General features: G+C 52.3%; 1 protein-coding gene across 3 annotated transcripts in view; it reads left to right on the forward strand.

The window, feature by feature from the left end:
* The window catches only part of LOC134337534 (interleukin-6 receptor subunit alpha-like), a 64,220-nt gene extending 40,666 nt beyond the window's left edge, over nucleotides 1-23,554 (forward strand). For 2 of the 3 annotated variants that reach the window (XM_063032638.1, XM_063032646.1), the window contains exons 3-10: nucleotides 3,470-3,590; nucleotides 5,836-6,011; nucleotides 7,071-7,231; nucleotides 11,617-11,758; nucleotides 12,886-12,923; nucleotides 16,254-16,314; nucleotides 18,068-18,170; nucleotides 22,468-23,554. In XM_063032638.1, the coding sequence (XP_062888708.1) occupies nucleotides 3,470-3,590; nucleotides 5,836-6,011; nucleotides 7,071-7,231; nucleotides 11,617-11,758; nucleotides 12,886-12,923; nucleotides 16,254-16,314; nucleotides 18,068-18,170; nucleotides 22,468-22,708 (1,043 nt within the window). In that variant the 3' untranslated portion in view covers nucleotides 22,709-23,554. Of the gene's footprint in view, nucleotides 1-3,469; nucleotides 3,591-5,835; nucleotides 6,012-7,070; nucleotides 7,232-11,616; nucleotides 11,759-12,885; nucleotides 12,924-16,253; nucleotides 16,315-18,067; nucleotides 18,175-22,467 lie in introns of those variants that run through there. The other variant, XM_063032656.1, reaches the window with a different exon arrangement.
* Nucleotides 23,555-24,192: the final 638 nt, after the last annotated feature.

Genomic DNA, 24,192 nt, shown 5'->3' on the forward strand with positions numbered 1-24,192 from the left:
TACCTGTGACGCCACTTTTAGGGAATTTTGTATCTGTATTCCCAGGTCCCTCTGTTCTACTGCACTCCTGAGTGCCTTACCATTAACCCTGTATGTTCTACGTTGGTTTGTCCTTCCAACATGCAATACCTCACACTTGTCTGTATTAAGCTCCATCTGCCATTTTTCAGCCCATTTTTCCAGCTGGTCCAAGTCCCTCTGCAGGCTCTGAAAACCTTCCTCACTGTCTACTACACCTCCAATCTTTGTATCATCAGCAAACTTGCTGATCCAATTTACCACATTATCATCCAGATCATTGATATAGATGACAAATAACAATGGACCCAGCACTGATCCTTGTGGCACACCACTAGTCACAGGCCTCCACTCAGAGAAGCAATTCTCTACCACCACTCTCTGGCTTCTTCCATCGAGCCAATGTCTAATCCAATTTACCACCTCTCCATGTACACCTGGCGACTGAATCTTCCTAACTAACCTCCCATGCGGGACCTTGCCTAACTGAAGTCCATGTAGTTAACATTCACTTTCCTGGTAACCTCCTCAAAAAACTCTAATAGATTTGTTAAGCATGACTACCACACACAAAACCATGTTGACTCTCCCTAATAAGCCCCTGTCTATCCAAATACTTGCAGATCCTATCTCTTAGTACTCCCTCCAATAATTTACCTTCCTTGTGTAAGAAAACTAATCTCATGGTTGTATATGGCAGGGGTCCCCAACCTTTTTTGCACTGCGGACCGGTTTAATATTGACAATATTCTTGCGGACCGGCCGACCGGGGGTGGGGGGGTGTTCACGTAGGGTTAAACTCACCTCAACATGTCTTTTACAGTTAGGGTTGCCAACTTTCTCACTCCCAAATAAGGGACAAAAGTAGCAGTCAAATCCCGGGACACTTTACCCCAGAAAGACTACCATGACCATGAAGCCTTGCACGGGCACCTGTGTGCGCGTACGTGCCGATTTTTCCCCCCGCAAATCAGTTTTGCCTTCATCTTCCCGACTACACTGTACATACATTATTTCTACTTTATATAGGCTGTGTATTTATCATATCATTCCTGCTTTTACTATATGTTAGTGTTATTTTCAGTTTTATGTGTTATTTGGTATGATTTGGTAGGTTATTTTTTGGATCTGGGAACGCTCAAAAGTTTTTCCCATATAAATTAATGGTAATTTCTTCTTCACTTCACGCCATTTCAGCACGAAAGGTTTCCTAGGAACGCTCTACCTTAGTGGGGGAAATACGGGACAAGGGCAGTCCCATATGGGACAAACCAATTTAGCCCAATATACGGGATGTCCCGACAAAATACGGGACAGTTGGCAACCCTATGTCCAAGTTCAACAATAACAGGGAATGAGGAAAGGTGCAGCTGACTCGTGTTGATTCCTCACGGCCCGGTAGCACATGCTTTGCGGCCCGGCGGTTGGGGACTGCTGGTATATGGCACTCCTACTTTGACAATAAATGTACTTTGAACTTCAAGAGGCGGTATCCATCATTAACGACCCCCATTATCCAGGACATGGCCTCTTCTCATTACTACCGTCAGAGAGGAGGTACAGGAGCCTGAAGACACATACTCAACATGCCAGAAACAGCTACTTCCCCTCCGCCATCAGATTTCTGAATGGACAGTGAACCAACCTACGAACACCTCCTCACTATTTCTGTGGGATCTCCCAGTGGCCACCCAGTTTAGTTCCACTTCCCATTCCCATTCCGGTATGTCCATCCGCGGCCCCCTGAACTGCTGGGATAAGGCCACAGGTTGGAGGAACAACACCTTGTATTCCGTTTGGGTAGGCTCCAACCTGATGGGATGAACATCGATTTCTCAAACTTCCAGTAATGCCTCCCTCCTGCTCCCTGCCCCCTTCACCATTTCCCATCCCTTGTCCCTCTTTCACCTTATCTCCTTGCCCGCCTATCCCACTAGTGTTCCTCCCCCCACCCCACCTTTCTTCTTTCTTCCATGGCCTTCTGTCTCTTTCACCAATCAACTTCCTGGCTCTTCATTTCATCCTTCCCCCTCCAAGTTTCACCTATCGCCTGGCGTTTCTCTCCCCCCACTCCCCACTTTTCAAGTCTACTCCTCAGATTTTTTTCTCCAGGTCCTGCCAAAGGTCTCGGCCTGAAACGTCGACTGTACTCTTTTCCATATAGGCTGCCTGGCCTGCTGAGTTCCCCCAGCATGTTGTATGTTGCTCATAATTTCTGCTTTTTTTTTCCCCACTGCTTTAATTATATATATTTCTTACTGTAATTTATAGATTTTTAATGTATTGCACTGTACAACAAATTTGCAAAACAAATTTCATAACGTGCAGTAGGTCAGTGATAATAAACCTGATTCTGACTCTAAAGGGGTTAAATATGTCAGTACCAGTGTACTCAGTACACCGAGCATCGAACAGTATCTCAAGGGAATTCGCTCAATAAGTGACATCAGTAATTAGGGATGGCGATGGCGCAGTTAGCGTAACGTGATTACAGCGCCAGCTGCGTTCAATTCCCGCCGCACTCTGTGCGGAGTTTGTACGTTCTCCCCGTGACCTCGAGGGTTTCCTCGGCATGCTTCGTTTCCTCCCACATCCTGAAGACTTGCAGGTTAGCAGGTTAATTGGTCACGTGCGTGTAACTGGATGGCGGGATGGAAGGGCTTGTTATCATGTTGTATCTCTAAATATGTGTAACTAAACGCTGAACTAACCTCATCCTTTCTGCCCGCACATGGTCCATAATCCCTCAGTTCTCTGCCCACCCATGTGCCTATCTGAGAGCCGCTTCAATGTCATTATCATATCTGCCGCTACCACCACCCCAGACAGTGCAATCCAGGTACTCACTACCCCGAGTAAACAAACATTTTCCCCTCGCATCTTTAAACGTACCCCCTCTCTCCTTAAATGCATGCCCTCTGGGTATTCCAGCCCCTGGAGAAAAACATCAGCTGCCCATGTCTCTGATAATTTTTAAACCTCTATCCAGTCTCCACACAGCCTCTGCTGCTCTGGAGAAAACAACCTTTCCTTATGCCCTCCAATCCAGGCAGTACTCTGACGAACCCTTTCTGCATCCTCTCCCACGCCTCCACGCCCTTCCTGTAACGGGGAGACCTGGAAAAAAAACGCAGTACCCCAGATGCGGCCTGGCCAGAGTTTTATAAAGCTACAACGTAATTTCCCAACTCTTGAGCTCAGTTTTCGACTATTGAATACAAGGGTACCACATGCCTTCTTTACCCATCTATCAAGCTGAGCAGCCACTTTCAGAGAACTGGAACTTGGATTCCAAGATGCCCCTGCACATCAACGCTGCCATTAAAAGGGTATTCTCTTTACACTTGGAGATGCAGGGGAAAAATCATTGCCATAGCATGGGATGACCTGATGATGGAAAAGCAATGGGACTGCAAAGAGCTAGTGATTAAATCGGCCTCTTTGGATCTAGAGCCACCGAAGACACCTACCACCCTTTGCTTGTTGAAGTCGTACCTGAGTCCAATTCGATGCGAGTGGCAGTCCATGGAACTAAAGAGTTTAACCAAGTGCAACGTGCTCTACAGGACCAGGTACGTTCCTGGGAGAGGGTGTAAAAGGCAGGGTGGGGGGCAGTGGGCGTCTGGGATCCAAGGCACTGGGGCAGATCAGGGAGAGTGGAGCATGGCGATCTGGGAGAGTTGAAGGAGGGGTTTAGACGGGGTAGAGGGATGGAGGATGTTGACGGTAGTACAAGTGTGGAATGACACACCCTGCACTGTAACACCACACACAGCACCCTCCACTGACCACACACACAGCACCCTCCACTGTGACACCACACACAGCACCCTCCACTGACCACACACAGCACCCTCCACTGACCACACACAGCACCCTCCACTGTGACACCACACACAGCACCCTCCACTGACCACACACACAGCACCCTCCACTGACCACACACAGCACCCTCCACTGTAACACCACACACAGCACCCTGCACTGACCACACACACAGCACCCTCCACTGTGACACCACACACACAGCACCCTCCACTGACCACACACAGCACCCTCCACTGACCACACACAGCACCCTCCACTGTGACACCACACACAGCACCCTCCACTGTAACACCACACACAGCACCCTCCACTGACCACACACACAGCACCCTCCACTGTGACACCACACACAGCACCCTCCACTGACCACACACACAGCACCCTCCACTGACCACACACAGCACCCTCCACTGTGACACCACACACAGCACCCTCCACTGACCACACACAGCACCCTCCACTGTGACCACACACACAGCACCCTCCACTGACCACACACAGCACCCTCCACTGTGACACCACACACAGCACCCTCCACTGTGACACCACACACAGCACCCTCCACTGACCACACACAGCACCCTCCACTGTGACACCACACACAGCACCCTCCACTGACCACACACAGCACCCTCCACTGACCACACACAGCACCCTCCACTGTGACACCACACACAGCACCCTCCACTGTGACACCACACACAGCACCCTCCACTGACCACACACAGCACCCTCCACTGTGACACCACACACAGCACCCTCCACTGACCACACACAGCACCCTCCACTGTGACACCACACACAGCACCCTCCACTGTGACACCACACACAGCACCCTCCACTGACCACACACAGCACCCTCCACTGTGACACCACACACAGCACCCTCCACTGACCACACACAGCACCCTCCACTGACCACACACAGCACCCTCCACTGACCACACACACAGCACCCTCCACTGTGACACCACACACAGCACCCTCCACTGACCACACACAGCACCCTCCACTGACCACACACAGCACCCTCCACTGTGACACCACACACAGCACCCTCCACTGACCACACACAGCACCCTCCACTGTAACACCACACACAGCACCCTCCACTGACCACACACAGCACCCTCCACTGTGACACCACACACAGCACCCTCCACTGTAACACCACACACAGCACCCTCCACTGACCACACACAGCACCCTCCACTGTAACACCACACACAGCACCCTCCACTGACCACACACAGCACCCTCCACTGACCACACACAGCACCCTCCACTGTGACACCACACACAGCACCCTCCACTGTGACACCACACACAGCACCCTCCACTGACCACACACAGCACCCTCCACTGACCACACACAGCACCCTCCACTGACCACACACACAGCACCCTACACCGATACGCTGCCACCCTGCGCAGTTTTCTCTAACACCGACGCACAGCTACTCTAAACTCCAATGCGCCCATCTTTGTAACACTGACACACCCTGCACCCCTAACTGTAACACCAATGTAACACTGGTGCACTGACACATCCTGCATGGCTCTCTGTAACTCCACACACCCGGCACCTCGACGCGCCCCTCACTGCTACACTGACACACCCCACATCCCTCACTGTAACATGAACATACCGACGTACCTGTGCCCCTCTCTGTCCCACTGACACGCCCCCGCACCCCTGCACTGTAATAGCAGCACACTGACACAGCCCTTCCTGTAACACTGAATGGTTACAGACACAGGGGGGTGGATTTGGGGGGCGAGGAGACTGGTGTGGATGGGCGAGGGAGAGGGTGTGGATGTCGTGGAAAGGAGTGGCTGCTTGTTGCTTTGGGGGGTAGCTATGGGTCCTCAGGGTGGGGAGTGGGAGTAGGTAGTTGGAGATCAAGGTCTATGTGAGGTTACAAGTCGGGGTTTGGGCTATTTGAGTTCAGGGAGTATTTAAGGTCACGGGCTGCGTTTGCCTTTCAGCTTCCTGAAGAACGCCACCCTGAAGCTCTGCAAGTTCTACACAGGCCCGCGGGTCTGCGTATGCACAGTCCCCCACAGGGAGGGCGAGTACGAGCACCATTACATTAGACTGGCCGTCTCCAATGGCTTCGGCTGTGCCTACAGCAAAGAGAAGATGTTCAGCTTCGACAGCCTGTGTGAGCAACTCAAACTCCCCTCGCCATCCTATATCACTCCCCTACCGCTCACCCCTCTCAAACTCTCCCTCCACCCCATTCACCTTTCCCATCCCTCACACTCCCTACCCCTCCCGCTACAACCCTCACACCCCTCCCCTACACTTCCTCTCACCCTTCCCCACCCTTCCCATCCCTCACACTCACCCACCACCCTCCCTACCCTCCCACTACAACCCTCACACCCCTCCCCTACACTTCCTCTCAGCCTACCTTCCCCTCCCTCCTCACTTCCCTACCCTCTGTTCTCCTTCTCTCCTCCCTCCTCCCTCACTGCCCTTACCTCTCACTCCACTTTGCCCTCTGCCACTCTCAACCCCCTCAATTTGTCTCTGCTCAACCCCCCCGCTCAATTTTGTCCCTCTTTCTTCCCCTTTTCATCCCTTCCCTCTCCTACCCCTTCACTGCTTGTTCCCAGTTCCCCTTACCCTCTCCCGCTTTTACCTCCCAGCTAACCCTTCCCTTTCCCACCCCACAAGCTCTCCACTCTCTCATTCCCCCTCCCCCCACGTCCCTTCCCGTCTTCTCTTCTGCTTCTCCCACACCCAGAAAACAAGGGCTAGGGAGAGTACATCCATGTCATGTTCTGTCGGGCAAACTCGGCCGGGTGGGACCATCCCGTTCCAGAGCCGCATCCGGTGGGGCAGGCAGCGAAGCACCCACCTCCCTCTGTGCTCGAGGGCACCGCACAGTCCAGGCGGTGAAGTGAGGAGCTTAGTCCCCCCGCCCTCACTGTTCCCTCCATCGACACCTCATTCAACTTAACCACCTCCCTCATACCCCTCAATTCCCCTCACCCTCGGACCCCTCCACATGCCCCTCCTCTCAACCCCTCCCCACCACACCCCTTTCCCTTAGGCCACCCCTCCTTGGCCTCGCCCTCCCCTGTCCGTCACCCCATCACTCCCCCCGCCATCCTCACGAACCAACACCACAACCCGACTCCGTACGACGCTGCATCCTGGAGCTCCCGACCACGGGCGGCAGTGATATCTGAGCTCCTGTGCTCTCCCCCCACAGTGAGATCGGACCCCCCGGAGATGGTCAGAGTGAGATCGGTGCGAAAGGCCGTGCACAAGCTCAACGTCACGTGGACCTACCCTCGTACCTGGCAGCAGGGGTTCTACGCCCTGCAGTTCGAAGTTTCCTACGGTGTCAAAGATGAGCTCTTCTTCAGATCGGTGAGAACGGGCCCCAGTGGCGGCGCTGATGTGGGCCCTTCAGCCCATCACATCCCTGCTAACCCATCTATCCAGCACTCGGCCATCATCTGTTATGTTTAGAATCACTGTCTGGTTCGGTGCAGCATCCTCTCACAAAGCACAAAAACCACAGTGAACTGTCAGCTCAGCAGGAAAGCTCACTGGCTGCAGTCCACCATCACTGTAGGACTTGTGTGTGTCCAGACAGGCAGGAAGAATCAATGCAGACACTACCCACCCTGCAAACCACCTCTTCCAAAAGCTCCCTCCGGGAAAGTGCTGCAGGGATATTGAAACAAAAAGCCATTCCATCCAGGCAATTAATCTGATCAACTGTTCTAGTTAGCCCTTCCCGCCTCACCCTTCTCTATCTAATAACCCCGTCACTGTACCATAGGCAATTTAAACCACTTCTTCTACTGCTGCTTATATCGGACATGCATGCTGGCCGATGTGGCCTTCTGTATATTGGCGAGACACGACGCAGACTGGGAGATCGTTTCGCTGAACACCTACGCTCTGTCCGCCAGAGAAAGCAGGATCTCCCAGTGGCCACACGTTTTAATTCCACGTCCCATTCCCATTCTGGTATGTCTATCCACGGCCTCCTCTACTGTAAAGATGAAGCCACACTCAGGTTGGAGGAACAACACCTTATATTCCGTCTGGGTAGCCTCCAACCTGATGGCATGAACATTGACTTCTCTCACTTCTATTAATGCCCCACCTCCCTTTCGTACCCCATAGCCTATTTATTTATCTATCTATCTATTTTTCCCCTTTTTTTCCTCTCTTTTTTCTCCTTCTGTCCCTCTCACTACACCCCTTGCCCATCCTCTGGGTTTCCCCCCCCTCCTCCTTTTCCTTCTCCCTGGACCTCCTGTCTCATGATCCTCTCATATCCCTTTTCCCAATCACCTGTCCAGCTCTCGGCTCCATCCCTCCCCCTCCCATCTTCTCCTATCATTTTGGATCTCCCCCTCCCCCTCCCACTTTCAAATCTCTTACTAGCTCTTCCTTCAGTTAGTCCTGACGAAGGGTCTCGGCCTGAAACGTCGACTGTACCTCTTCCTAGAGATGCTGCCTGGCCTGCTGCGTTCACCAGCAACTTTGATGTGTGTTGCTGGTATTTATATATTTTTGGACATTTTATTCCATATCTGTACATTAACCTCTAACATATTTTTATGTAATTCTTCAGAATTGTTAAATGTTGTTTTTTGATGCAAGCCATGCCCTAACCAGAAAGCTGCCTGCTGAGGCGGGAAGGCGAGCCCTGAGGGCCTCTGGCTTCCGGTCGGATTGGGGTTTGAGCAGGAGGTGTCAGAGAAGTTACCACAGGGATAACTGGCCAGTGTCGGACAAGTGTTCATAGCAGCTCCACTTCTTGATCCTTCGACGTCAGCTGTTCCTATCATTGTGTAGCGGCAATACCAAATCAAAACAAATGCCGCTAGCCTGCATGACGCACCCCCAGCTCTAAGTCATAGTGATAGTCACAGTCATAGTCATACTTTATTGATCCCGCGGCAAATTGGTTTTCGTTACAGTTGCACCATAAATAATTAAATAGTAATAAAACCATAAATAGCTAAATAGTAATATGTAAATTATACCAGGAAGTAAGTCCAGGACCAGCCTATTGGCTCAGGGTGTCTGACCCTCCAAGGGAGGAGTTGTAAAGTTTGATGGCCACAGGCAGGAATGACTTCCTATGACGCTCTGTGTTGCATCTCGGTGGAATGAGTCTCTGGCTGAATGTACTCCTGTGCCCAACCAGTACATTATGTAGTGGATGGGAGACACTGTCCAAGATGGCATGCAACTTACACAGCATCCTCTTTTCAGACACCACCGTCAGAAAGATTGTTCCACAAGTCGAAACCTTTAGTAACAAAAGCAATGAAACGTAAGCATACTTAAGTGTCAGCTAGGCACAATTCAGCGATATTAAGCGTTATTTCAGCGGTCTGCAAAAGGTAGGGCTCCCACTGGTCCCTGACGCGGATAAGCAAGAATAGGTAACTTACTTCCCTTCACTTTCACCAGACTTTCATTCATGTGACTATTTACCATAATAACATAGTTAACGTGTTCACAAGCAGACAGAGAACAGGTACTTGGCTCCAACACATTGGATTGTTCACCCTCCAACAGGGAATTTTGGTGCCACAGTAGCATAGCCGTTAGCGCGCCCACCACCTCGAGGGAGACTTGATCACAAGCGGGCCGAAACTCCTGAAGACAGGTGGCAGATCAACTGATGATCCCACTGGTGATAGCACAGGACAGTTAACATCTTGGTCCACGTGTATTCTGTAACTCTGTCAGTATTACAGCTCAGGGTGATCCAGATTTCAGAGTTCAATTCAGCGCCACGCTGTAAGGGGTCTCCCCACGGGCTTTCCCCGGGAGCTCTAATTTCCTCCGACAGTCAAAAGACGCACTGGGGGCTTAATCGTCCCGTGATTAGGTTGGGGTTATTCGGGGTTGTGAAGTCGCTGAGGCAGTGCAACTCGAAGGGCCAACTCCACGCTGTATCTAAGTAAATAAATGAAACAAAATGTGGCCTCACCAACGTCGTGTACAAGTGCAACACCACATCCCAACTCCGGTTCTTGGTACGGTTGTGCCAAGTGCCACCTTCACCACCCTGTCTGGTTTCATCAGGGTCTGGTATGGAGACGCCGATGCCCAGGAATGGAAAAGGCTGCAGAAAGCGGCGGACGCAGCCCAGTCCATCACAGGCAACACCCTCCCCATCAGTGAACACAGCTATAAGGAGCACTGCCGCAGGAAAGCAGCATTTGCGTTCACAGACCCCCACCACCCAGGCCAATGAACGATTTTAGCTGCTGCCATCAGGAAGGAGGTACAGGAGCCTCAGGACCCACACCACCAGGTTCAGGAACAGTTATTACCCCTCAACCATCAGGCTCCTGAATCTGTGTGGATAACTTCACTCCCCTCAACACGGAACAACCCCCACAGCCATTTAGAAGTTTTTAACCTTTTGAGAGACTTCGGTATAATGGATAGTAGAATCTTCAATCGAGGGTGGAAGTGTCAAAAGGTGAGAGGGGAAAGTTTAAGTGAAGATGCGTGGGGCAGATTTTTTACGCAGAGAGTGGTGAGTGTCTGGATACTCTTCCAGGGGTGGTGACGGAGGCAGATATGATGGAGGTGTGTAAGAAGCCCGTGACAGGCACATAACATGAGAATGGAGGGATCTGGGCATCATGTAAGCAGAAGAGATTTAGTTTAATTCGGCATTATGTTCAGCGCAGACAGAAGGCACAGGAGCAGAATTAGGCCATTCGGCCCATCGAGTCTGCTCTGTCATTCCATCATGGCTGATTTATCATTCCTCTCAACCCCATTCTACCTTCTCCCCGTAACCTTTTGACACCCTGACTAATCGAGTACCTACCAGCCTCTGCTTTAAATATACCCAGTGACTTGGTGTCCACAGCCGTCTGCGGCAAGGCAGGTTTACCGTGGTGGGCTGAAGGCCCGTTCCCTGTGTTGTACTCTTCTGTATAGTCATAGTCATACTTTATTGATCCCAGGGGAAATTGGTTTTCGCTACAGTTGCTCCATAGATAATAAATAGTAATAAAACCATAAATAGTTAAATAGTAATATGTAAATTATGTCAGGAAATAAGTCCAGGACCAGCCTATTGGCTCAGGGTGTCTGACCCTCCAAGGGAGGAGTTGTAAAGTTTGATGGCCACAGGCAGGAATGACTTCCTATGACGCTCTGTGTTGCATCTCGGTGGAATGAGTCTCTGGCTGAATGTACTCCTGTGCCCAACCAGTACATTATGTAGTGGATGGGAGACATTGTCCAAGATGGCATGCAACTTGGACAGCATCCTCTTTTCAGACACCACCGTCAGAGAGTCCAGTTCCATCCCCACAACATCACTGGCCTTACGAATGAGTTTGTTGATTCTGTTGGTGTCTGCTACCCTCAGCCTGCTGCCCCAGCACACAACAGCAAACATGATAGCACTGGCCACCACAGACTCGTAGAACATCCTCAGCATCGTCCGACAGATGTTAAAGGACCTCAGTCTCCTCAGGAAATAGAGACGGTTCTGACCCTTCTTGTAGACAGCCTCAGTGTTCTTTGACCAGTCCAGTTTATTGTCAATTCAACTGTGTTCCCCTCTTTAGCCTCATTCCCCCCCACCCCCCCGTTCATTCCTGTCACCTCTTCCCATTCTGCTGACAACGGTTCCAGGACTAGAACTCCCAACTCCCCGCTGTAGAACACTGACCACGGTACAGATGCAAGACAGAGAACGCAGGGACCAGACGGGGGTGTGTATCGCTGATCCTCCCTCTCCCTCCCCCCAGGCCATCGTTAAGGACACCAACTTCCTGATCGCGGACGCTCTACCCAACAGGAACTACACCGTACAAGTCCGGGCCAAGGAGGAGTTTAACCACGGCTCCTGGAGTGAGTGGAGCCCCGAGGCGTTCGGCGTTCCCTGGGCAGGTAAGGCAAGCTGGGAGCTCGACCTCCTTCCTCACTGGATCTCCCCTGCACACACTGCCTCTCCCCTCTCTTTCCACCCACTGCCCGCTCTCCCTCTGCCCCTTTCCCCGTTCTCTTTGTTCTCTCTCCCTTCTCGCTCTGTCTCTCCACACTCTCCCTCCCACACTCCTGTCTAGATCCTTTTACCCTCATTCCATCTTCTCACTCCTGCTCTACCTCTCCTTCCACAGTTTCCCACCATCCAGTCTTTCCTCGTGCCCCTCCCTCCTCTCCCCCACACACACCCTCCCCTCTCCCCTACATATACTCTTCCCCTCACCCCTCTCCCCTCCCATTCTCCCCCACATATGTCCTTCCCCTTACTCCCCACTCCCCTTTCCTTATCCCCCACATACCCTCCCCCCCCGCATCGCACCCTCCCCCCACGGCACCTTCCTTCCCCCCCCCACAGCTTCCACCCCCCCCGCACCCTCCTCCCCCCACCATGCCTTCCTCTCCACCGCGCCTTCCTCCCACCTACACCTCTCCCCTGCTTGCTCACATCCGAACCGGGTGAGTTTCTGTCAGCCAGAGCTCAAGGGCAGTGGGGATTAGGAGGGAGGAGTTGCTAAAGGTACGCGAGGTTTCCCATGGCTGTGATTTTAGGGTTTGCAGAAAGGAACAGGAGGGGGAAAATGGGGGGATCGAGGAACCAGTCAACCTGCCCCAACATCCAGGAGCACTGTGTGATCTCACTTGCCCTAGAGGTTTAAGCTAATCACACAATGGGGGGTTAGGAGGAAGGGAGGGGATGGAGGGAAAGGGACCAATGAAGTAGACAGAAGTTGAGGGAGGAAGAGGGGATGCATGGGAGGTAGAGAGGGTTGGAAGGAGGAGGGAGAGAGGACGCAGGGGAAGGGGAAGGAGTAGGAAAGAGGAGGGAGGGAGTGAAGAAAGGACTTGCAGGGAGAGAGAGTGAACGGCGAAAGATGAGAGGGCAGAGATGGAAGGGAGAAGAAGGGAGGGACAGATTGAAGGTCAGTAATTTGGGTGAGGGAGCGAGAGAGGGGCAGAGAACAAGGGACAGCGGCGAGGAGGGGATGGAGGTTGGAGAATGGTTTCTGATTTGTGATTTTTTTCCCCAATAGATCCCCGGAGGAACATAGTGTCACAGGGGGACACTGAGGTAGGGCCCACAGTCAGCTCCTCTCCCACCGTCGGCTTTTGTAGGTCTTGTGATTCCTAAGACCAAAACGGACCTCTTCTGGAGAAGTGTTTCTGACCCCTACACCTGTCAATGTAACCCCCTCTAGCCCCTACACCCCTCTCTGTCACTGTGAGCACCCCATCTCTGAAACCCCTCTGGTACCTTCACCCCTCCACATCTCTGTACCCTTTCACTGCTCTCCGCCTCGACCTCCCTCCCGTCTCCATAATCTCCTCCATCTCCTACACCACTCCCCATCTCTGTGACCTTCCAGCCCCTACACCCCTCCATAACTCCCTCCAGCCCTACACATTTCCCTATCTCCGTTAAACCTCCCCCTCCCTCCCAGCCCCGACACCACTCCCGTAGTCTGACGCGTCCATTGAGGTGACAACTGGTAACTCTGGTTTGAAATGCATTGCGAGAAGGTCGGATGACAACGTATTCTTCACCTGATCAAAAGCCTTTGGACCTTGTCTGGACTGTTTCCACGTAGCAGGGCATTGAGTGATTCTCTCAGCCGGTGCATCACTGGGAGGAAGGCTGAAAGATGACTGAATATGCACAAAATGATCCTAAACTGCTGACATCTTTAAGATAGCAGTGATGATTTTGGGATCAGATACTTAATTGAAGACATCAGGACGATATTTGTCTGCCTGAAGTCACAATCCTAATTCTTGTAGCTTGTTGAAAAGGTGGTCCAGTTGTTGGCATGGTTCTGCCTGATGCGTGCCCATCACAATAGTAAGCAGTAACCCTGTCAATACCTGTCAGCATGGTGTCCATAAACCATTGGAAATTGAAGCAGCTGCCTTTACACCGAAAAAGAGACGGAGGAAGGAAAACAACCCCTTTTGAGTCGTAATGGTGGGAAGCCCCTGTGAATTTTCCGCCACCTTGATCTGGAGATAGGCTTCAGCCAAATCCACTGTTGAATTTTGCAAAGAGAGTCACCAGTGCCTGTACGTAATGGGTGCTGGTGTGTCTCCAGGGCCACGCTGAGACCAGATGAGAAGTCTACACACAACCTTGCTGCACCTTAGGCTTTCTTGATAATGACTGCCCAGCGCGAGTAGCCTGACAGCTTTGATCACCAGCTTGTTGCAGACAATCTAGATCTTGCTCCACGTTTGGTGAGGCTGTGTACGGTACCTGTCCTGAAGGATAGGACGGGCGGAGATGGAGCTCTGCTTGCAGGTTGGTGCAGCAGCCTAAACTTTGAAAGATTGCTGCTGCAGCCCTCATTGAATGGTCTCAAGCACCAACGGAGGGATGGCGTCGACTGACGTAATTTGAAGGCCCAATGCCTTCTTACAGATCCAGGGGTCGGGCCTGTCCGTCCATTCAATGCCAAGGACATTCAGATTTGGCTGGTTTGTGAGGAAACACGCACCATTCGGCTTCGCCGTGCACTGCAGTTCACCAGTCAGCTGGAGACTTCCTCCCTCCGCACTACAGGCCGAGTGATGAGTTGATTTGACTAGTGAGGTTCCAAGTGCCCAGCACATGAGTTTGGAGATAATGGTGATGTCTGACTCCATATCAGGTTGTAACTTGGTCAAATACATTGACCTACTGTCTCTTGATGGTGAAATCAACTTTGAACATGACCATTAAATTCCTAATAGACTTAAATGGGTTTTAAAACTCCCTGCCTTGTTTCACTGGTCTACGAGACAGTGAAGGATGACAAAAGCCTTCTTTTGTGACCACGGTGTTGGCATTTGCTGCAAATGTGGTTCTTGTGTTAGCAGTTTCTTGCGTAACGCAGCTTCAACAAGCTGAGTTTGGCTGCTTGGAGTGATGATGTCTGGACCATTGAAAATGGCTTTGACAGGGTTCTGTTCGACCAGGTTGGTATCGTAATTCGAGCTAATCAAATGCTGAAGTTCTTGAGTGACAGATTGTAGAGTCAAATCAGGGTCTTGCTCCAGCCTGGCCAGGAGCTGTTTGAGAAAATCTGCGTTGCGAAGTGCTCATCTGCAAATAAAATCAGACATTTGAACTGTGATTCAGTCATGTTACCCAGCTTGAACTTTTCACGTTCACGACTGACGATACCAGCGAATGTGATGAAGTCTTCAGCGTCATGTCTAATGAGTTTTAGGCATTGGTAGTGAACACTGAAGAGAGATGACTGCTCTCCAAAAATGCTTGGTAACTGTTGGACAATTTCATCAAATGATAGTTTATGCAGATTATTAGGCAGAGTCAAGTTGAAGTAACACTCTTGTTCAGCCGTACACAATTTTCAGAATAAAGTGTGCATGTCATCCACAAGTTATTTTTACTGGCAACTCAACCCAGAATATGTCTTTGTAATGCTTAAATCATGATTCAAACACAACTCCTGAATCAGCATTGGGTGAATGTCAGTATCATTATGGACCTCATTGGGTGAATGTCAGTATCATTATGGACCTCATTGGGTGAATGTCAGTATCGTACGGCACCTCATTGGGTGAATGTCAGTATCGTACGGCACCTCATTGGGTGAATGTCAGTATCGTTATGCACCTCATTGGGTGAATGTCAGTATCGTTATGCACCTCATTGGGTGAATGTCAGTATCGTTATGGACCTCATTGGGTGTTGGTTGTGTTCGCTCACCTAGAACTACTGATGAAACTGAAGCCAGGAGATAGGACAATGACGGAACTTGAAATACTCCTTTATATAGTAAAACCATGCAACCACAAATCTCAAAACTCAACTGCACATCCCGAACCATCATTATTTAAATGGTCTACCCAAAGAACAATGAAGATGTTAATTGGAACAATGATCATTTAACCCCCAATGGCCTCTAAACCCCTCCTTGTCCCTATAACCCCCTCTGGCCCTTACATACACCTCCCTGTCCCTATAATCCCCTCTGGCCCCTACACACCTCCCCGTCCCTATAATCCCCTCTGGCCCCTACACACCTCCCAGTCCCTATAACCCCTGTGTCCCCTACACACCTCCCCATCCCTATAACCCCTCTGTCCCCTACAGAACCTCCACACTCTGTAACACCCTTTGACCCCCTGACCCCTACACCTCTCCCTGTTTCAGTAACCCCTCATGGCCCCTACAGCCCTCAGTGTAGCCCCCTCCCTCTGGTTACACAACCTCCCCAAGCCTCTCCACCCCTCCCTTTCTCCATAACCCCCTCACTGGCTCTGTAAGAGGGGCCCTCACTCAGTGAGCAGGTCAGCCTGGTCCTGTGCGGTTTCCGAGCTTCTTTCCCCTGCGGTCACTTGGGGCTAGAGCTGTGTCAACGTTCACCCTGAGGTATTTTCTAATGCCTCCCTTCCTACACAGGGTTACCCATCCACAGTCATTGAGTGCGAGGAATGCTCTTTCGAGGAGAAAAACATTCAAGGTAAGCGCAAGCTGAGTAATTCCGGGGGAGTGATCTTTGAGAGGGAGGAGTGGGAGAGGAGAGAAGGGAATGGGCAGAAGGGAAGGAGGGAGGAGGGAAAGTGGGTTAATGGGGTTGTGGAGTGAGAAAGATGGGTTGAGGAGACAGAGTGAGAGAAGTGGATGAGTGAGAGGAGGGGAGTGAATGTTTTGTGTGAGAGAGTATTGAGAAAGGGGGAAATGATTGGGGAGGGTCATGAGTGAGGACGGCGTTGAGGAGAGGGGAGAGAAGTGAGGCAGTAGAGACAAGGGATGGAGTGATAAGGAAGAAAGAGTAAAGGAGAAGAGATTAAAATGAGGGAGAAAGGTAGGGAATGATGGAAAAGGAGAGAGGGATTGGGATGATGAGGGGGTAGGAGGTGAGAGAGAAGGGAGGGGAATGAGGGGGAAAGTGGTAAGGGATTGGAGTGATGAGTGAGGGAGGTGAGGGAGAAGGAGAGAATGGGGGAGGATAATAAGGGTGAAGGGAGGGGAATGGGGGAAGGTAGAGAGAGATTGGGGTGATGAGGAGAGGGCAGTGAGAGGGAGAGGGGTCGATGAGAAAGGAGGGGAATGAGAGGGCAAGGTGAGGGACTGGGGGTGGAAGTTGAGACTGGGTGATCCCACAACCCCCTCATGGGGGATGGTTTGGGTGGTCTGTAATTGGGAGCCCAAGGTCAGTCCTCCTGGGCTATTCCACTACATCAGCATCACCCTTCCTCTCTGACCAGCCGCACTCCCAGCCTCCCTTGCTGTTCTGTGCACAGCAAGATCCCATAAACCGCCATGGAATAGCCAACAGATTCCCGTTCGGGCACCATGCGTCACACCTCAGCACCGCACCAAGGCAGGGCAACATGGCCCAGCAGCTGAGGGAGACTCTGGACCCCAGTCATCCCAAACGGGTAAATATCCTGCTACAAGATACTCCCCGCTGCAGAAATCCTGAGATCCAAATCAGGAGGGTAATTCGGGAATTGTTGGCTTTAGCATTAGGGGTTGGGTGAGAACTAGGACTCGGCTCAGTGTTGGACTAAGGTTAGGGTTAAGTTTGACGTCAGGTTCGAGGTCTGGGTTTGTGGGCAGTGTGATCATTACCCCGTTGTTTTTAACAAGAGACCCAGTCACACAGATACATCCCTTTGTTCTTACCCATACCTGCATCCCCTCAGTCACCTGCATTAGATCCTGGAGTGAGGGAAGAGGGTGTTGAGAGTAGAGGAAGGTGAGACCATAGGGACAAGGGATGCAGCAATGAATGAGGAAGAAGAGGGGGTGCAAACTTCGTTTGCATTTTGGGGAAGGAGCGGGTCACCAGGGTCAATGTGTGAGCACGCTGAGTCTCTCACTCTGTGGGTAAATATGTGTCTGTCTGTTTTTATCTGTCAGAGTGTGTCTTGAGAATGACTGCATGTGTGTGTGTGTGTCTGTGAATGACTCTGTGTGTGTGTGTGTGTGTGTGTGTGTGACTCCTTTGAGGGTTGAAACTCTTTTTCAATTCATTGAGCAGAAGAGCCTTTGTAGGGTTTGGGGTCGCTTGAGGGACAGTGATGTGAGTGTTCCTGGGGGCTGAGTGGAATGGGATCCGTGGGAGGGCAAGGGTCTAGGTGAAGTCTAGGTAACACTGAGGGGTTAAGGTAACGGTTATGGTTCTGGTTGGGGTGAGGGTTCGACAGCGTCAGACACATAGAGCAAACGTGGGGCTAATATGGCGCTGCTTCCTGTTTCCGTAAAAGAGTCCCAACAACCAGAGCGGAAATCCTTCCCGGATTACATGCTGTGCCTCATGGTCTTGTGCCTGGTCATTGTGAGCACCCTGTTCACCGTTATTCTCATCAGGTGAGTGACACCACACCAGCTTCCCGTGCAACAGCAGTGAATGGGGAGGGGTGGGTCCCATTGGGAGTGAATGGGAAGGGGTGAGATCCCATTGGAAGCGTGGACGGTGGGAGTGAATGGGAAGGGGTGGGGTCCGATTGGGAGTGTGGACGGTGGGAGTGAATGGGAAGGGGTGAGATCCCATTGGGAGTGTGGACGGTGGGAGTGAATGGGGAGGGGTGGTCCCATTGGGAGTGTGGACGGTGGGAGTGAATGGGTAAGGATGGGGTCCCATTGGGAGTGTGGACGGTGGGAGTGAATGGGAAGAGATGGGTCCCATTGGGAGTGTGGATGGTGGGAGTGAATGAGGAGGGGTGGGGTCCCATTGGGAGTGTGGACGGTGGGAGTGAATAGGAAGGGGTGGGTCCCATTGGGAGTGAATGGGAAGGGGTGGTTCCCATTGGGAGTGTGGATGGTGGGAGTGAATGGGAAGGGGTGGGGTCCCATTGGGAGTGAATGGGAAGAGGTGAGATCCCATTGGAAGCGTGGACGGTGGGAGTGAATGGGAAGGGGTGGGGTCCGATTGGGAGTGTGGACGGTGGGGTGAATGGGTAGGGATGAGATCCCATTGGGAGTGTGGACGGTGGGGTGAATGGGTAGGGATGGGGTCCCATTGGGAGTGTGGACGGTGGGGTGAATGGGTAAGGATGGGGTCCCATTGGGAGTGTGGACGGTGGGGTGAATGGGTAGGGATGGGGTCCCATTGGGAGTGTGGACGGTGGGAGTGAATGAGGAGGGGTGGGGTCCCATTGGGAGTGAATGGGAAGGGGTGGGGTCCCATTGGGAGTGTGGACGGTGAGAGTGAATGGGTAGGGGTGGGGTCCCATTGGGAATGCATGGGAAGGTGTGGGGTCCCATTGGGAGTGTGGATGGTGGGAGGAATGGGGAGGGGTGGGGTCCCATTGGGAGTGCGGACGGTGGGAGTGAATGGGGAGAGGTGGGGTCCCAATGGGAATGAATGGAAAGGGGTGGGGTCCCATTGGGAGTGTGGATGGTGGGAGTGAATGGGAAGGGGTGGGTCCCATTGGGAGTGTAGACGGTGGGAGTGAATGGGTAGGGATGGGGTCCCATTGGGAGTGTGGACGGTGGGGTGAATGGGTAGGGATGGGGTCCCATTGGGAGTGTGGACGGTGGGGTGAATGGGAAAGGATGGGGTCCCATTGGGAGTGTGGACGGTGGGAGTGAATGGGAAGAGATGGGTCCCATTGGGAGTGTGGATGGTGGGAGTGAATGAGGAGGGGTGGGGTCCCATTGGGAGTGTGGACGGTGGGAGTGAATAGGAAGGGGTGGGTCCCATTGGGAGTGAATGGGAAGGGGTGGTTCCCATTGGGAGTGTGGATGGTGGGAGTGAATGGGAAGGGGTGGGGTCCCATTGGGAGTGAATGGGAAGGGGTGAGATCCCATTGGAAGCGTGGACGGTGGGAGTGAATGGGAAGGGGTGGGGTCCGATTGGGAGTGTGGACGGTGGGAGTGAATGGGAAGGGGTGAGATCCCATTGGGAGTGTGGACGGTGGGGTGAATGGGTAGGGATGGGGGTCCCATTGGGAGTGTGGACGGTGGGGTGAATGGGTAAGGATGGGGTCCCATTGGGAGTGTGGACGGTGGGGTGAATGGGTAGGGATGGGGTCCCATGGGGAGTGTGGATGGTGGGAGTGAATGAGGAGGGGTGGGGTCCCATTGGGAGTGAATGGGAAGGGGTGGGGTCCCATTGGGAGTGTGGACGGTGAGAGTGAATGGGTAGGGGTGGGGTCCCATTGGGAATGCATGGGAAGGTGTGGGGTCCCATTGGGAGTGTGGATGGTGGGAGGAATGGGGAGGGGTGGGGTCCCATTGGGAGTGCGGACGGTGGGAGTGAATGGGGAGAGGTGGGGTCCCAATGGGAATGAATGGAAAGGGGTGGGGTCCCATTGGGAGTGTGGATGGTGGGAGTGAATGGGAAGGGGTGGGTCCCATTGGGAGTGTAGACGGTGGGAGTGAATGGGAAGGGATGGGGTCCCATTGGGAATGTGGACGGTGGGAGTGAATGGGAAGGGGCGGGGTCCCATTGGGAGTGTGGACGGTGGGAGTGAATGGGAAGGGATGGGGTCCCATTGAGAGTGTGGACGGTGGGAGTGAATGGGAAGGGATGTGGTCCCATTGGGAGTGTGGACGGTGGGAGTGAATGGGAAGGGGCGGGGTCCCATTGGGAGTGTGGACGGTGGGGTGAATGGGTAGGGATGGGGTCCCATTGGGAGTGTGGACGGTGGGGTGAATGGGTAGGGATGGGGTCCCATTGGGAGTGTGGACGGTGGGGTGAATGGGTAGGGATGGGGTCCCATTGGGAGTGTGGACGGTGGGAGTGAATGGGAAGGGGCGGGGTCCCATTGGGAGTGTGGACGGTGGGAGTGAATGGGAAGGGGCGGGGTCCCATTGGGAGTGTGGACGGTGGCAGTGAATGGAAAGGGATGGGGTCCCATTGGGAGTGTGGACGGTGGGAGTGAATGGGAAGGGGCGGGGTCCCATTGGGAGTGTGGACGGTGGGAGTGAATGAGGAGGGGTGGGGTCCCATTGGGAGTGAATGGGAAGGGGTGGGGTCCCATTGGGATTGTGGACGGTGGGAGTGAATGGGAAGGGATGGGGTCCCATTGGGAGTGTGGACGGTGGGAGTGAATGGGAAGGGGTGGGTCCCATTGGGAATGGGAAGGGGCGGGGTCCCATTGAGAGTGTGGATGGTGGGAGTGAATGGGAAGGGATGGGGTCCCATTGGGAGTGTGGACGGTGGGAGTGAATGGGAAGGGGAGGGGTCCCATTGGAAGTGTGGATGGTGGGAGTGAATGGGAAGGGGTGGGTCCCATTGGGAGTGTGGACAGTGGGAGTGAATGGGAAGGGTTGGGGTCCATTGGGAGTGTGGATGGTGGGAGTGAATGGGAACGGGCGGGGTCCCATTGGGAGTGTGGACGGTGGGAGTGAATGGGAAGGGATGGGGTCCCATTGGGAGTGTGGATGGTGGGAGTGAATGTGAAGGGGTGAGGTCCATTGGGAGTGTAGACAGTGGGAGTGAATGGAAAGGGGTGAGATCCCAGTGGGAGTGAATGGGAAGAGCTGTAGTCCATTGGAGAGCAGGCCCTTCCCAAAGTTGGAAAACTGCTCTTCCCTCCACCCCACCCTGCTGCCCTCTAATGAATATAGGATTCTGGATGTTGTTATTTTTGAAAAATTCTATTCTTATTCATAACACAATGTGTTCCATGAAAGTTAAAATATTTCACAATTCTGGAATAGCTGTCCAAACCCTGTTTCGCACTTGGTATTTTGTGGAGTCATCCTGAACTCCCTCTTCAATATAGATCTATTGTAGCTTCCGAATAGGGAACTCCATACAGTTAATGGCCTTCAAGGGTTATGGAGAGGGAACAGAGCGGCGGGTGGATTTGACCAACCATGATTAACTTATCCTCCAGCTGAGATCTTCTGCTGCCAGGTCCCTCATATCTGCACCCTTCTCTAACCGCCACGGCTGGGCCACGCCGGGAGTTTGTGGGGGATCTTTCCCTGCACTTAACCAGCAGTATTGTTCTGGGAGGTCTTTGCCACCCTCCCTCCCAAATGCTGTGAGATGGGAGGGAGTTCACTTCCGAGGAAAAGTGTTTTTTTGTTTTAAAAAAAAACTTCCAAGTGTGTCATCAAGGGTTAAGTGCAAGGAAAGATCCCGCACAAACCTGCCTGGAACTTGGAAAGTCAATGGAATGAGAATTGGGTTGTTGTTGTCACACGTCCTGGGATACAGTGAAGAGTTTGTCTTGCGCGTTGTTCACACAGATCAGATCATTACACGGTGCATCGAGGTACAGCAAGGTCAAGTAGTAACAGAGCGCAGAGTGAAGTGTAACAGCTACAGCAAAAGTGCAGGACAGGCGGGCAGAGATGTGTAAGAGTCACAAGGTGGATTGTGAGGGCAAGTGTCCGTCTTGAACTAGGAGACCATTCAATGGTTGTAACAGTGGCATAGAAGCTGTCCTTGATCCTGGTGGGATGTGCTTACGGGCTTTTGTATTTTCCCTCCCGCCACACCTTCAAAAAGCTGGATGAATTTACCAAGTCAGGCAGCATCTACTGAGGGGAATAAACAGTCAACGTTTTAGGACCTGTGAACTGACTTATTCCAGCTGCAATTCAATTGGGGTGCCGGAAGGGCTGGGAGGGGCCGATTGGCCATTTTGTTTCCCTACCTCTCCACCGCCTTTGGAAAGAATAACCGCTTTCCCCTTATCGTCCGTAGATACAGAAGGAAGTGGCAGGCCACGGTCAAGGTCAAAGGCCATGCGGAGGTTCTACCGGAAAGCCTGACAGTCAAACTGATAAAGGGGCCTCAGGCACAGCAAGATCCCAAGTGCCAGGAGGCCACGGCCGAGACTCCGTTCCAAGGGGAGGCCAGCACCCAGCCCTTGGACGTTGACTGCCAAGAGGAGGCCTCTCAGTTCAATGTCATGAACCCAGGTTATTTCTACATCCAACAGTGACCCGGAAGGTGATCCCGCTCGGGTGCCCCGAGAGACAGGCAAGCCTCTTCCATTGGACTGAGTAGCAGGGAAGAGGCTGGATTTGGACTGTGGGGTGGACTTCTGCTCAGGGCCATTGGGCCAACTGAGGCAGAGAGGCCTTATCCCACCCCACCTCCCCACCCTCCGAGTTTTCCTTGCTTGTCGTGCTTCTTGTGCCTCAGGCCCCTTCTGTGGACTCAACTACCTCCCCCCCCCGCAACTATACACCTCTATTAGTGAGTGCAGGGGGCCACAGGACGCTGGATGGGTGTTCCCTCACCGGTGGGAAAGACAGTTGCATGGCAACGTCGGGCCCAAGCCCATAAAGTGGGTGGGAAGCATTTTCCCCATCCCCAAATCGCTAACAGGGACTAGGAGCTTTCCCATGGCGTCGGAAATTGACCTCCACACAGTGGATAGCGCAGCGTAAGATGGAAGCCGAAAGGAAAGTGGTCGTGGAACTCCCTGAAACGAGAGCCTGTTTGGTAGGGAGCTCTGGCCCCCAAGGCCGCTCAGCCCCTCAGCCTTGTTCATGTGCTCAACAAAGCGGCTGGTCTCTGACCTTTGACCTCAGCAGCATCTCTGTATTCTTCCCGCCCTCACCCAATAACTTTTCCAGGGAAAAGAAAATGTGCAACATTGGTTCATTCGCGTCTGCAGAGTTTGTCTCAGTCACTGAGTGACTGAAAAACAGGGGCCAGTTATTGTAGCTTTAAATACAGTCAGGTAAGGATATTTCTGAGCAATTCAAAGTGTGAAATTTTCACTGTCTGTCTCTACAACCTCTGACAAACCTTTGTTATCTGAGATTTGTACAGTTGTTAGATAAATACATATCATGATATAATTTTTTTGTTATGAATAAAGTTTACTTTGTTAATAAAAATTATAAGAATTAGTGGGTTTTATTCTTTACATACAGAACATAGAGCAATATGGGAAACATTGTCCGTTATGTTCATACACATTAACAGCACTGCCCAAAGTAAAGTCACCACATCCAACCCTGAGATCCTTGTTCTGCAGGTATACTTAGCAAATTCATAGAACAGGAACTGTAAAGAGGACTGATGGACGACAAACTGCAAATGCTGATATTTAAATAAACGGCAATAAGTAACACGATAAGAGTCCTTAAGTGAGTGCAGTTATCCGCTTTTGTTCAAGAGCCTGATGGCTGAGGGGTGGTGACTGATTTTGAACCGGCTGCTGTGAGTCCTGAGGCTCCTGCACCTTTCAGCTGATGGCAGCAGTGAGAAAAGAGCACGGCCTGGGTGGTGGGGACCGCTGACAATGGATGTTGCTTACCCACAGTAATGTTTCATGTGCTTCCTCTCGAGTGGCACTCCGGGGCGGTACGCTAACGACACTACAGTAATGGAGGGGCTTCATGCTCCCCACTCAGCCCCTCCCTCTCCAGTAGGAGAAGAATGGTCCTCCCCCACCAAGCCCTCACGGTGACT

Source organism: Mobula hypostoma, chromosome 2 (genome assembly GCF_963921235.1).
Source record: "Mobula hypostoma chromosome 2, sMobHyp1.1, whole genome shotgun sequence".
Classification (NCBI taxonomy): Eukaryota; Metazoa; Chordata; class Chondrichthyes; order Myliobatiformes; family Myliobatidae; genus Mobula; species Mobula hypostoma.